The 12,865-nt window shown below is 47.0% G+C and overlaps 1 protein-coding gene across 28 annotated transcripts in view; it reads left to right on the plus strand.

Moving 5' to 3' along the window:
- KLC1 (kinesin light chain 1) overlaps positions 1 to 12,865 on the plus strand; it is a 74,214-nt gene that overhangs the window by 26,289 nt on the left and 35,060 nt on the right. For all 28 annotated transcript variants that reach the window (XM_005562302.4, XM_005562307.4, XM_065547528.1 and 25 more), the window contains exons 2-5: positions 171 to 432; positions 3,177 to 3,407; positions 8,591 to 8,669; positions 9,193 to 9,418. In XM_005562302.4, coding sequence (XP_005562359.1) covers positions 172 to 432; positions 3,177 to 3,407; positions 8,591 to 8,669; positions 9,193 to 9,418 — 797 coding nt within the window. In that variant the 5' untranslated portion in view covers position 171. The remainder of the gene's footprint in view (positions 1 to 170; positions 433 to 3,176; positions 3,408 to 8,590; positions 8,670 to 9,192; positions 9,419 to 12,865) is intronic.

A 12,865-nucleotide genomic window follows, 5' to 3' on the forward strand; every position in this document is an offset into this window, starting at 1 on the left:
AGGAAAAACAGAAACAGTGCAGAATGTGGTACTTCAAGATCATAAATTACAAATGTGCATATTTATTATTCCTCTATAAAATGTTAATTAAAAAATTTTCATGTTTACTTGATGTAACAGAAATGAACTTGTAATGAGGGGTCTAATTTCTTTTTCTTTTTTCATTCCAGAATGTATGACAACATGTCCACAATGGTGTACATAAAGGAAGACAAGTTGGAGAAGCTTACACAGGATGAAATTATTTCTAAAACAAAGCAAGTAATTCAGGGGCTGGAAGCTTTGAAGAATGAGCACAATTCCATTTTACAAAGTTTGCTGGAGACACTGAAGTGTTTGAAGAAAGATGATGAAAGTAACCTGGTGGAGGAGAAATCAAACATGATCCGGAAGTCACTGGAGATGTTGGAGCTTGGCCTGAGTGAGGCACAGGTATGAGCGAGAATGACTCAGACATCATCAAGAACTTTTGATGGTTTGGTAAAATGGAGACTTTGTTTGAAATAAGCAGTTTCACTGAAGAAGAGGAAAGATGGTTATAAAATATCAGATCCAGGCCGAGTGCGGTGGCTCATGCCTGTAATCCAAGCGCTTTGGGAGGCTGAGGCAGGTGGATCACTTGAGGTCAGGAATTTGAGACCAGCCTAGCCAACATGGTGAAACGCTGACTCTACTAAAAATACAAAAATTAGCTAGGCCTGGTGGCTGGCGTGTGTAATCCCAGCTACTAGGCAGGCTTGAGGCAGAAGAATCACTTGAACCTGGGAGGCAGAGGTTGCAGGGAGCCAAAACTGCGCCACTGCACTCCAGCCTGGGTGACAGAGCGAGACTTTATCTCAAAGAAAAAAAAAAACAAAAAACCAGATCCACTTACATGTGTGTTCTGTATGTTAATTAATTACTATTGATTTGGGCCCATAAGAATTTTATTGATTGATTGATTGATTGAGATGGAGTTTTGCTCTTGCTGCCCACGCTGGTGCGATCTCGGCTCACTGCAACCTCTGCCTCCCAGGCTCAAGTGATTCTCCTGCCTCAGCCTCCCAAGTAGCTGGGATTATGCACCACCACACCTGGCTAATTTGTATTTTTAGTAGAGACAGGGTTTCTCCATGTTGGTTAGGCTGGTCTTAAACTCCCAACCTCACGTGATCTGCCTGCCTCAGCAAAGTACTGGGATTATAGGAGTGAGGCCACCATGCCCGGACTCTGACTTTTATTTTTATTTTTTATTTTTTTGAGACGGTGTTTGCTCTTGTTGCCCAGGCTGGAATGCAATGGCGCAGTCTCGGCTCACTGCAGCCTCCACCCGCCGGGTTCAAGTGATTATCCTGCCTTAGCCTCTCAAGTAGCTGGGATTATAGGCACGTACCACCATTCCTGGCTAATTTTTTGTTTTTTTAGTAGAAACGAGGTTTCACCATGTTGGCCAGGCTTGTCTTGAACTCCTGACCTCAGGGCCTCTCCAAATTTTAAAAAGCAGAGCCAAAATAGTGGATACTGCTATGTATCATTTAGGATTTGATTTGGCTGCCAGTATCAAAAAAACAAAAACAGTGGCTTAAACCACAAGATGTTTGTCAAACAAGTACTGAGGTACACTATCCTGGATGGGTTCTGTAGCTGCACAGTCATCGGGGGTACTCAGGCTTCTAACATCTGCCACGCTACACCTTGGCAGCCTGTCTTGGGGACTGAGAGTGAGCTCCAGTGGCAGCCATGTGGCCCTGTTCTAGCATAAGGGAAGGGAAAGGAAGGACGTGCCTCCTTCCTTGAAGGCTGCTTCTTTGATGTTGTGTACAGTAGTGCTTACATTTCATAGGCCAGACCTCATGGCTCTACCTGGGTGAGTGGGAGACTGGGGAATGTTGTCTTCCCACTTACAGTGGCAGGTTCTCAAGCCTAAGGAAGGAAAGGAGAATGGACACTGGCCAGTAGGTGATGGTCTCTGCAATCCCAGGACCAGATTGCATCATATCTTTGACTAACCTTTGTTTCTATAATATCATGCTTGACATAGAGATGAAAACACTGGAAACATCTAGGTTTTTAAATTCTCTCTCCTGATAACTTCTGGCCCTGCCAGCATATCTTAGGTAAAATTAAATATACTAACGCTTGACTTCTTAGCTTTCTCTAGTTGCGTGAGTGAATACAGCAGAAGAGGGGCTGCTGGCCAGTGGTTTCTGCTTTCACAGGGGAAGTGAACGCCTACACCCTGATTTTAGAGTCTTCATCCTAACCATGTGACAGACTTGAGTTGCAGAACTGTAGCTTTGTTTGGATATCGTGAACCTATTATTTCTCAAGTTCTGTTATCCTGAGAACAGGTGACATGAATTTAAACTTGCTTTTTTGGTGTCGCAGATGAGTTTTACAAAAAGAAGGAAGAAAAAGTCCCACCTTCTGGAGTTTCAGGTTTTAAACCTAGGAGGATAATAACCTGGTTATTATGTATGAGAGGGAAGGGCAGATATATGTTTTAAAGAGAGAACGGATTGCAGCCAGTCAGCTCCTCCTAGATCTTTCCGCTCTTACGCTCCTAGGAAGTTGCCACGGCTTCATGCTGGTCTGTTCCGGAAACTAGTGAGCACTCTGTAGACAGAGCCCTGGAGCGTTCCCTGGATTTTATGGCATAAACATAAGCTGATGAGTGCGCCAGTGCGCTCCTACTCTTGGTGGTAGCTGCAGAGATGTCTTCTCTCACCTGGGAACACTGAGGAAGATTTGTATGTGCCCTGTTCTCTGACTTCCACCTCCAGCCCTTCACCAGCCTGCACTCTGTGCGCAGACATGCATGTGTGTACACAAGGCCTCACACGTGGGAAAGGGTCTATAAAAATTATGTTGGGGCCATCTTGATAGAAAGTAAAATAATACCGTTTCATCAGAAGGGTAGTTGTGTTTTCATTGCTAGTTCATTTGACATGCTCTTCAAAAAAATAAATAGTTTTTTTGTAGGCATTCTGAGCATGTGATTTTCTTTTTCGTATCCTGTTATGTAGTCTGTGGCTGAAGGGGAAAAGAGAAATAAATGGCAGATGGTACTTATATGTACTTTGGAGAAAACATCTGCGAGTGTAAGCTACAGCCCCAGCCACAGAATGTTCGCACAGGTGGGAGGGACACTTGCTGGACAGTGTGCCACAGTGCTGCACACGTTTCTGTCTGCTCAGGTTATGATGGCTTTGTCAAATCACCTGAATGCTGTGGAGTCCGAGAAGCAGAAACTGCGTGCGCAGGTTCGTCGTCTGTGCCAGGAGAATCAGTGGCTACGGGATGAATTGGCCAACACGCAGCAGAAACTGCAGAAGAGCGAGCAGTCTGTGGCTCAACTGGAGGAGGAGAAGAAGCATCTGGAGTTTATGAATCAGCTAAAAAAATATGACGACGACATTTCCCCATCCGTGAGTGGCTCTGTGGCAAATGTGGTGCTGATGTTTAAAATGGAGTCCCGGGGCAGGTCATAGAGGTTCTGTTCGCCTTATTCTTTTCATATTAGAACGTTGACCAGAACATGCAAAAATGTTTTGTAAATATAAGCCACAGTCCAGAGAGACACCATTACCTTCAGCGAGGTCTGCCCCGAGGTCTGCCCCAGCTTAGGCTCCGGAGCTTCCTTGCCCCTCTGCAGCTTGGCTTCCGTGCCATCAGCTGCTGGTCTAGCAGTGGTCCAAAGACTCTGGGCAAGCTCTCTGCCTCTTACGGTGGGTGCTCTTGGCATTGCCATTCTCTTTGAAACTACCCTGGTCCCCCAGACACCATCTGGCTCTCTTGCCACCTCTCTCATCCGCCCCTTGGCTTCCCTTGCCGGCTTCTTCCTGTATCCGCAGTGGAAGAAAGGATCTTGGTTTTCTTTTTTTTCTTTTATTTAGACAGAGTCTCGCTCTGTCGCCCAGGCTGGAGTGCAGTGGCCGGATCTCAGCTCACTGCAAGCTCCGCCTCCTGGGTTCACGCCATTCTCCTGCCTCAGGCTCCCGAGTAGCTGGGACTACAGGCGCCCGCCACCTCGCCCGGCTAGTTTTTTTGTATTTTTTTTAGTAGAGAAGGGGTTTCACCGTGTTAGCCAGGATGGTCTCGATCTCCTGACCTCGTGATCCGCCCGTCTCGGCCTCTCAAAGTGCTGGGATTACAGGCTTGAGCCACCGCGCCCGGCCTTTTTTCTTTTATTTAGACGGAGTCTCACTCTGTCGCTCAGGCTGGAGTGCAGTGGCACAATCTTAACTCACTGCAACCTCTGCCTCCCGGGTTCATGCGATTCTCCTGCCTCAGCCTCCGGAGTAGCTGGGATTACAGGTGTGTGACACCATGCCCAGCTAAGTTTTTGTATTTTTTTTTTTTTTTTTTTTTTCTGGAGACGGAGTCTCGCTCTGTCGCCCAGGCTGGAGTGCAGTGGCCGGATCTCGGCTCACTGCAAGCTCCGTCTCCTGGGTTCACGCCATTCTCCTGCCTCAGCCTCCCGAGTAGCTGGGACTACAGGCGCCCGCCACCTCGCCCGGCTAGTTTTTTGTATTTTTAGTAGAGACGGGGTTTCACTGTGTTAGCCAGGATGGTCTCGATCTCCTGACCTCGTGATCCGCCCGTCTCGGCCTCCCAAAGTGCTGGGATTACAGGCTTGAGCCACCGCGCCCGGCCTGTATTTTTTTTTTTAAGTAGAGATGGGGTTTCACTATTTTGGCCAAGCTGGTCTTGAACTCCTGGCCTCAAGTGATCTTCCCACCTCAGCCTCCCCAAGTGCTGGGATTCTAGGTGGGAGCCACTGTGCCCAGCCTTTTTCTTTCTCTGTTGGCTGTATTTAGATATTTATCCTGGTCTCAGTTATTTTTCATTCAACATTTATTTCTGATTCAGTTAACTACCTTTTTTTTTTTTTGAGGTGGAGTCTTGCTCTGTCGCCCAGGCTGGAGTGCAGTGGCATGATCTTAGCTTACTGCAACCTCTGCCTCCTGGGTTCAAGCGATTCTCCTGCCTCAGCCTCCCAAGTAGCTGGGACTACAGGCGTGTGCTACCACGCCTGGCTAATTTTTTGTATTTTTAGTAGAGACAGGGTTTCACTGTGTTAGCCAGGATAGTCTTGATCTCCTGACCTTGTGATCTGCCTGCCTCAGCCTCCCAAAGTGCTGGGATTACAGGCGTGAGCCACCATGCCCAGCCTCAGTTAACTTCTTTTTAAAGAAAATTTCTAAATTTTGGAATTATTTTATTTTACTTATTTTTAATTTTTAAAAATTTTACCCTTCTCTCAAGTTTCCAATGGAATAATTTTAAATTGATTGAAAAGTTGGAAAGTTTGAGAAGAACCATAACCCAATTTCCCCTAATCTTACATAATCGTAGATCAGTGGTCAGAACTAAGATATTAACATCAATACTTTACGGCCGGGCGCGGTGGCTCAAGCCTGTAATCCCAGCACTTTGGGAGGCCGAGACGGGCACGAGGTCAGGAGATCGAGACCATCCTGGCTAATATGGTGAAACCCCGTCTCTACTAAAAATACAAAAAACTAGCTGGGCGAGGTGGCGGGCGCCTGTAGTCCCAGCTACTCGGGAGGCTGAGGCAGGAGAATGGCGTAAACCCGGGAGGCGGAGCTTGCAGTGAGCCGAGATCCGGCCACTGCACTCCAGCCTGGGCAACAAAGCGAGACTCCGTCTCAAAAAAAAAAAAAAAAAAAAAAAAAAAAATACTTTACTGTTAACTGAAACACAAGCTTGGTTTGGATGTCACCAGGCATTCCACTAGTATCTCTTTTCTGTGCTAGGACCTAGTCCAGTGTTCCACGTTGCATTTGGAACTAACATTTTTAAAGTACCTATATGGTGCCAGGCATGTTCACGTACATAATCAGACTACTAGAGAGGTGCACATTTGTGTCTCTGGTTTGAATCCCCATTCTAAGACTATAGAAACAGTCTTATGTGTAGCACCAGCAAACCTACATTCCCCTGTGTCTTCATCTGCTTGGGCTACTGTAACAGATACCACAGGCTGGGTGGCTTAACATTTATTTTCTCATAGCTCTGGAGATCCAAGATCAGGGTACCAGCAGGGTCCGGTTCTGGTGAGGGCCTTCTTTCTGGCTTGCAGACTGCCACCATCTCTTTGTGTTCTCATGTGGTACAGAGAGAGAGGGAGTAAGCTCTCTGGTGTCTCTTTTTATAAGGGCACTAATCCCATCGTGAGGCCCCACCCTTTCCAGCTCATCTTATCCTAATCACCTCCCAAGGGTTTCATCTCTAAATACCATTACACTGGGGGTTAGGGCTTTAACATAGGAATTTGGGGAGAATGCAGTTTAGTTGACAGCATGGTGTTTCAAGAGGCTTACCATATTCCTCCCTCATGTCTCCTCTAGGTTAGGGGCCAACTAAATGTTTTGATTTAAAAGATGTGGCTGGGTGCGGTGGCTCATGCCAGCCCTTAGGGAGGCCGAGGCAGGCAGATCACCTGAGGTCAGGAGTTGGAGGACAGCCTGGCCAATATTGTGAAACCCTATCTCTACTAAAAATACAAAAATTAACCAGGCATGGTGGCACATAACCTGTAACTCTAGCTACTCAGGAGGCTGAGGTAGGAGAATTGCTTGAACCCAGGAGATGGAGGTTGCAGTGAGCTAAGATCTGCGCCACTGCAATCCAGTCTAGACGACAGAGTAAACCTCTGTCTCAAAAAAAAAAAAAAAATTAAGGCCGGATGCGGTGGCTCATGCGTGTAATCCCAACATTTTGGGAGGCCGAAGCGGGCAGATCACCTGAGGCCAGGAGTTCAAGACCAACCTGGCCAACATGGCAAAACCTCATCTCTATTAAAAAATACAAAAAAATTAGCCAGATGTGGTGGTGTGCACTTGTGGTCCCACTACTTGGGAGGCTGAGGCATGAGAATCATTTGAACCTGGGAGGCGGAGGTTGCAGTGTGCCAAGATCATGCCACTGTACTCCAGCCTGGGTGGCAGAGGGAGACCCTATCTCAAAAAATAAACGAACGAACGATAAATAAATAAATAAATAAAAGATGTGCTTGCTCTGGAGTGCTATGGAAATGCGAGTACTTGCAGACGTCGATGCCAACTGTGATTGACCTGGGACACTGGAGGATGCTGAGAAGGAGAAAGCTGGTTTCGTAGGATTAGAGACTTTTAAAATTTATTATTTTGAAAATGTGTTAAACTTGGAGAAAACATCCAGTGAGCTGACTCTCCTTACCCTTTCCGGAGTACTTATGAGTGCTTGTTTCTTCTGAACCCTGTTCACAGAGTGGCATAGCACGTGCCACGGCTGCTTACTGCTGCTGGGCGTCTTTCCCTAGGGTGAGGGGTTCTCCTGTGGCAGTCCAGAGCCAGGGGCACTCAGGAAGTTGCACACAGACCCAGCATATCCTCTCCTCTGAAGCTCATACTCCCCTTTTGTTAGCTGCCAACAGCATCTTTCGTGGCATTGTTTCACTGCGTCCCAGTTCAGGGGCACATCCTTCATGAGACTGTCACATCTCTTGAGTAGCCTTTCACATGGAACAGGACCTCCGTCTGTGGTTGTCTTTCATGACATTGATGTTTTTGAAGAATGCAGGCCAGTTACTTCGTCCATCATTCCTCAGTTGGGGTTTGTCTAATACTTGGATTATGCATCCCAGACAGAAATATTCTAAAAGCAATGTGTCTTTATCACATTTTCCCTTCCGGAGCCAAACAGTGTTCATCTGCCCCATGACGAAGCTAATTTTTTTTTTTTGAGACGGAGTCTCGCTCTGTCGCCCAGGCTGGAGTGCAGTGGCGCCATCTCGGGTCACTGCAAGCTCCGCCTCCCGGGTTCACGCCACTCTCCTGCCTCAGCCTCCCGAGTAGCTGGGACTACAGGCGCCCGCCACGGTGCCCAGCTAATTTTTTGTGTTATTTAGTAGAGACAGAGTTTCACCGTGTTAGCCAGGATGGTCTCTCTCTCCTGACCTTGTGATCCGCCCACCTCAGCCTCCCAAAGTGCTGGGATTACAGGCGTGAGCCACTGCTCCCGGCCCGATGCAGCTAATTTCTTACTGGTCAGGCTGTTACCTGTCTTTCCCATTATGTAGTTTCTGATTTTATTTCTTTGCCTAATCAGCAATATGTGGGGAAACATGGGTCACCGGCCTCTAAAGCTGGGAGGTTTCAAACTGCTCCTGGGGATCCTGCCCTGGAGCCGATTTGGTGGTGAGGCATCTAGCCCCTCCACTTCTCTGGGGATCAGAGATGCACCATTTTCATCTGTTGCTACATATTTGGTTCCCAAATAAGATTTTATTTTGAGTCAGGGTTTTCCCTGCTCTCCTAGACCTCCCTCAGAGCACAGGAGAAGGATCTGAGGCATGGAAATGCAGCCATGCCCATTTCGTCAAACTCTGGTCTGCACTTAAGTATTTGTGTTCTAGTCTATCTAGCTTTTCATTACTCCTGTTCAACTGATGGATGCCAGATTGTGGGTGATCCTACATTTGATGTTAAAAACTGATCATCTTTTCTAAGATTCTTAATTAAAATGTATTTAATATTAAAGATTTTCAGGACAGGATGTGTATAGTACTTGTAAGATGAAGCGTTGTCCTGGATCTGTTTTATAGGAGGACAAAGACACTGATTCTACCAAAGAGCCTCTGGATGACCTTTTCCCCAATGATGAAGACGACCCAGGGCAAGGAAGTGAGTGATGGGTGATGTGGGAATGTCACCGAGTGCAGGAGAGAGGTGTTTCCCCCTAGAACAGGGTCATAGCGATCAACAATCAGTGGCAGCCTCAGTGCATGCGGCCTGCCTGGAGGAAGCACCAGCAGAGCAGGGTTGCCTTTGGTTTTCCAAAATAATTTGTGCTGTATGTTGGAATACAGGAATATGTTAGAGTAGACTCTAGGATACAGCAGCAGGCATGAGCAGTTCAGGTGTGATCTGCAGGTTCTTATGGGGTAGATAGGTCAGAATTACTTATTCTGCTTGTTTCATGGCGCCAAGAAGAGTCTCATGGCACTGAGGGGCCATGGTGCCATCCCTGACCCTATAGTCACTACTCTTAATCCTGGCTGCCCAGACAGTACTAGGAAAAGATTTAAATAGCACTAGGGGCCAAGTACTAACTTGAACCAAAGGTAGTAAAGACAATTTTAAAGAAACTGACTCATCTGGATAATTGTCTTTAAAAACTCGTCTGAAGTGAACTTTCTCCGTGCAGTCCAGCAGCAGCATAGCAGCGCCGCCGCGGCTGCCCAGCAGGGCGGCTACGAGATCCCCGCGCGGCTGCGGACACTCCACAACCTGGTGATCCAGTACGCCTCGCAGGGACGCTACGAGGTAGCCGTGCCCCTCTGCAAGCAGGCCCTGGAGGACCTGGAGAAGACTTCAGGACATGACCACCCGGACGTGGCCACCATGCTCAACATCCTGGCCTTGGTGTACAGGCTAGTCACTTTTGTTTCCCTACTGAATTTTACCCAGAGACATTGTTTTTAACCATCTTGCCCCTTAAAATATATTTTTATGTATCTATATAAACTACTTTTCAGCCATATCCACTTCTCTTTAAATAGGGGTTAAATTAAAAAATATTTAGCAAGCTCTGTGGAAGGGTGTCACCAAATCAGAATAAGACGCTGCCCGAGGCCGGGCGTGGTGGCTCAAGCCTGTAATCCCAGCACTTTGGGAGGCCAAGACGGGCGGATCACGAGGTCAGGAGATCGAGACCATGCTGGCTAACACGGTGAAACCCCGTCTCTACTAAAATACAAAAAAAATTAGCCGGGCAAGGTGGCGGGCTCCTGTACTCCCAGCTACTCGGGAGGCTGAGGCAAGAGAATGGCGTGAACCCGGGAGGCGGAGCTTGCAGTGAGCTGAGATCTGGCCACTGCACTCCAGCCTGGGCGACAGAGCGAGACTCCGTCTCAAAAAAAAAAAAAAAAAAAAAAAAAAAAAAGACGCTGCCCGTGACCACTCAGTTCAGCTTGTTTAGAATAGCCCACGGTGTATCCCTCACACCAGCCAAACGCTGTTTTGACCTTTTCCACAAGACCCTGTGCAGGCAGCTTCTTTCGTCTAAATGGCCTTCCCACTTGGCCTGGCAGTGTCATTCCTGCCCTCCGAGGCCTGGAACGCTGTACTTCCTTTTGGAATCCAGGATTCAACTTGCCCTTTGCCTCTTGTGTGCTCCTCTAACTCTTTCACCCCTGCCGAAGGATGCCCCAGGGGAGTGGTGGGCTCTGAGTTGTGTGGTAGGAGAGTTCCTTTGGCTCAGTGCCTAGGATCCAGCTGGGGGCTGGAGCTGGAGGCAGGGTGTCCTCTTGGGACAGGATTGAGGTTGTGGGGGTGGGACGAGGGGAGCCTGAGGAAGAAGGAGGATGTGTGGAAGGAGAGGAGATTGTAGGGCATAATGACGCTTGAAGAGAAATTCGGTGATACAGCTACCCACGCGCATAAGTAATTTCTTTAAAAATAAGTTTTGAAAGTTGATAAAATAAAGAAAAACACACAAATAAGAAAGTAAGCCCCCTGTTACAACAACACTGTTTAAAACGAGTCCATGCCCTTTGACTCTGTAGTTTGTCAGCAGCTTGGTCTGCCCCGTGACTATGCATTAGGGTTTCGTGGACATTCTAGACATTTTTTGACTGTTTTCCTGTTGGTGAATGTTGAGATTATTTGCATATTTTCTTTTTCTTTTTCTTTTTTTTTTTTTTGAGACAGAGTCTGGCTCTGTCACCCAGGCTGGAGTGCAGTGACGCGATCTCAGCTCACTGCAACCTGTGTTTCCTGAGTTCAGGTGATTCTCCTGCTTCAGCCTCCTGAGTAGCTGGAATTACAGGCGCGTGCCACCATGGCTGGCTAACTTTTGTATTTTTAGTAGAGATAGGGTTTCACCATGTTGGCCAGGCTGGTCTCAAACTCCTGACCTCAACTGATCCTCCTGCCTCGGCCTCCCAAAGTGCTGGGATTACAGGCATGAGCCACTGTGCCTGGCCAATTGTTTGCATATTTCACTGTAGGTATTTCTTAGTCAGAGATATTTGCATTTAGCTCTTAATAGATTGAGACAGTTCATTCCAACAAAATTTGTGTTTTGAGACAGGGTCAAAAAGTGATGCGATCATGGGTCATTGCAACCTCCGACTCCTGGCCTCAAGCAATCCTCCTGCCTCAGCCTCCTGAGTAGCTGGGACCGCAGGCATGCACCACTACGCCCAGCTAAATTGTATATATTTTGTAGAGACGGCGTTTTGCCATGTTGCCCAGGCTGGTCTCGAGCTCCTGGGCTTAAGTGATCTGATAAGCTTGGTACCCCCATAGTGCTAGGGTTACAGGTGGGAACCACTGCACTTGGCCAGCGTTTTTGTTTTCTTTTTTTTAAAAAAACTTACATGCCCATTAAAACATATGGAAGTTTCTGGACAGTACTGGATGTTATTAATATAAATGAGTTTAGTAAGCATAACTAGGTTTTTGTTGTGCACAGCGTGCATGGGCACACACATCAGTGCTGGGTGCTGGGGTGCCGTGGCCTCCGTCAGTCTCGTGGTTCCCTGGCATTATAGTGTGAGAGCCGACCCATGTGCGTAGATGTTTGGGAAAAACAGTAGCTGCATCTGTGTTCATATTCAGTGTTCTACTCTTCAGCTTGTTATTCCATCATTCTTGTATTAAGGACACGTAATTTTAAGCTTTTTTTTTTTTGCCTTTCATATTTTACTGATCTTTATAAGTTTTGTTCAAGAGTTTGGATTTATTTATTTATTGTAGAGATGGCGTCCCACCATGTTGCCCAGGCTGGTCTCAAACTCGTGGGCTCCAAAGGATCCTCCGCCATGGCTTCCTAAAGTGCTGGGATTATAGGTGTGAGCTACAAGTTACCACGCCTGGCCTGGATTTCTTTCTTTCTTTCTTTCTTTTTTTTTTTTTTTTTGAGATGGAGTTTTGCTCTTGTCGCCCAGGCTGTAGTGCAATGGAGTGATCTCAGCTCACTACAACGTCAGCCTCTTGAGTTCAAGCAGTTCTCCTGCCTCAGCCTCCTGAATAGCTGGGAGTACAGGCGCCTGCCACCAAGCCCCGCTAATTTCTTGTATTTTTTGGTAGAGACAGTGTTTTGTCGTGTTGGCCAGGCTGGTCTCAAAACTCCTGACCTCAGGTGATCCATCCTCCTCGGCCTTCCAAAGTGCTAGGATTACAGGTGTGAGCCACTGTGCCCAGCCATGTATTTCTTTTTTTAGGATAAATTCCTAAGACGGGTTAGAGTATAAACATTTTATAGTCCTTGGTACCTGCTGCCAAACTGCCACTCAGAAAGGCTGTGCCTGCCCATGCTCCTGCTGCACGGGTGCCACCCTGGAGGTGGGGGGGCTGTGTTCTGTTGGTGGAGGTAGAGTATGCATTGTGTTTTAATTTGTATTTCTCTGATTATGTATTTTTAATCATTTGCATCCTTCTGTGAATTTCCTGTTACCTTGTACATTTTTCTGTTAGGATTTTAATGCATTAGGATTCTATTTTTGTTTTCTTTTGAATTTGAGTTCTTGGTGGGCTTCTTAAGCCCCCTTGATTTAACAAATCGCAGTGTGCTGGTCCCACTCCCAGAGTTCCTGGATCAGCAGGGCTAGGGTAGTTCTGGGTTTCTAATAAGTTCCAGTTGAGGCTGACTGCTGTTGGTTTGGGACCGCACCTGAGAACCACTGCTAATTAATAGTCCCAGACATTTTATAATATGTCATTGTTTACAGAAGTGCTTAGTATATCTCATCCCATTTAATTCTTTTTTTTTTTTTGAGATGAGGTCTCGCTCTTGTCCCCCTGACTGGAGTGCAGTGGCGCAATATCGGCTCACTGCAATCTCCGCCTCCCAGGTTCAAGCAATTCTCCTGCCT

Source organism: Macaca fascicularis, chromosome 7, assembly GCF_037993035.2.
Source record: "Macaca fascicularis isolate 582-1 chromosome 7, T2T-MFA8v1.1".
In the NCBI taxonomy this organism is placed as follows: Eukaryota; Metazoa; Chordata; class Mammalia; order Primates; family Cercopithecidae; genus Macaca; species Macaca fascicularis.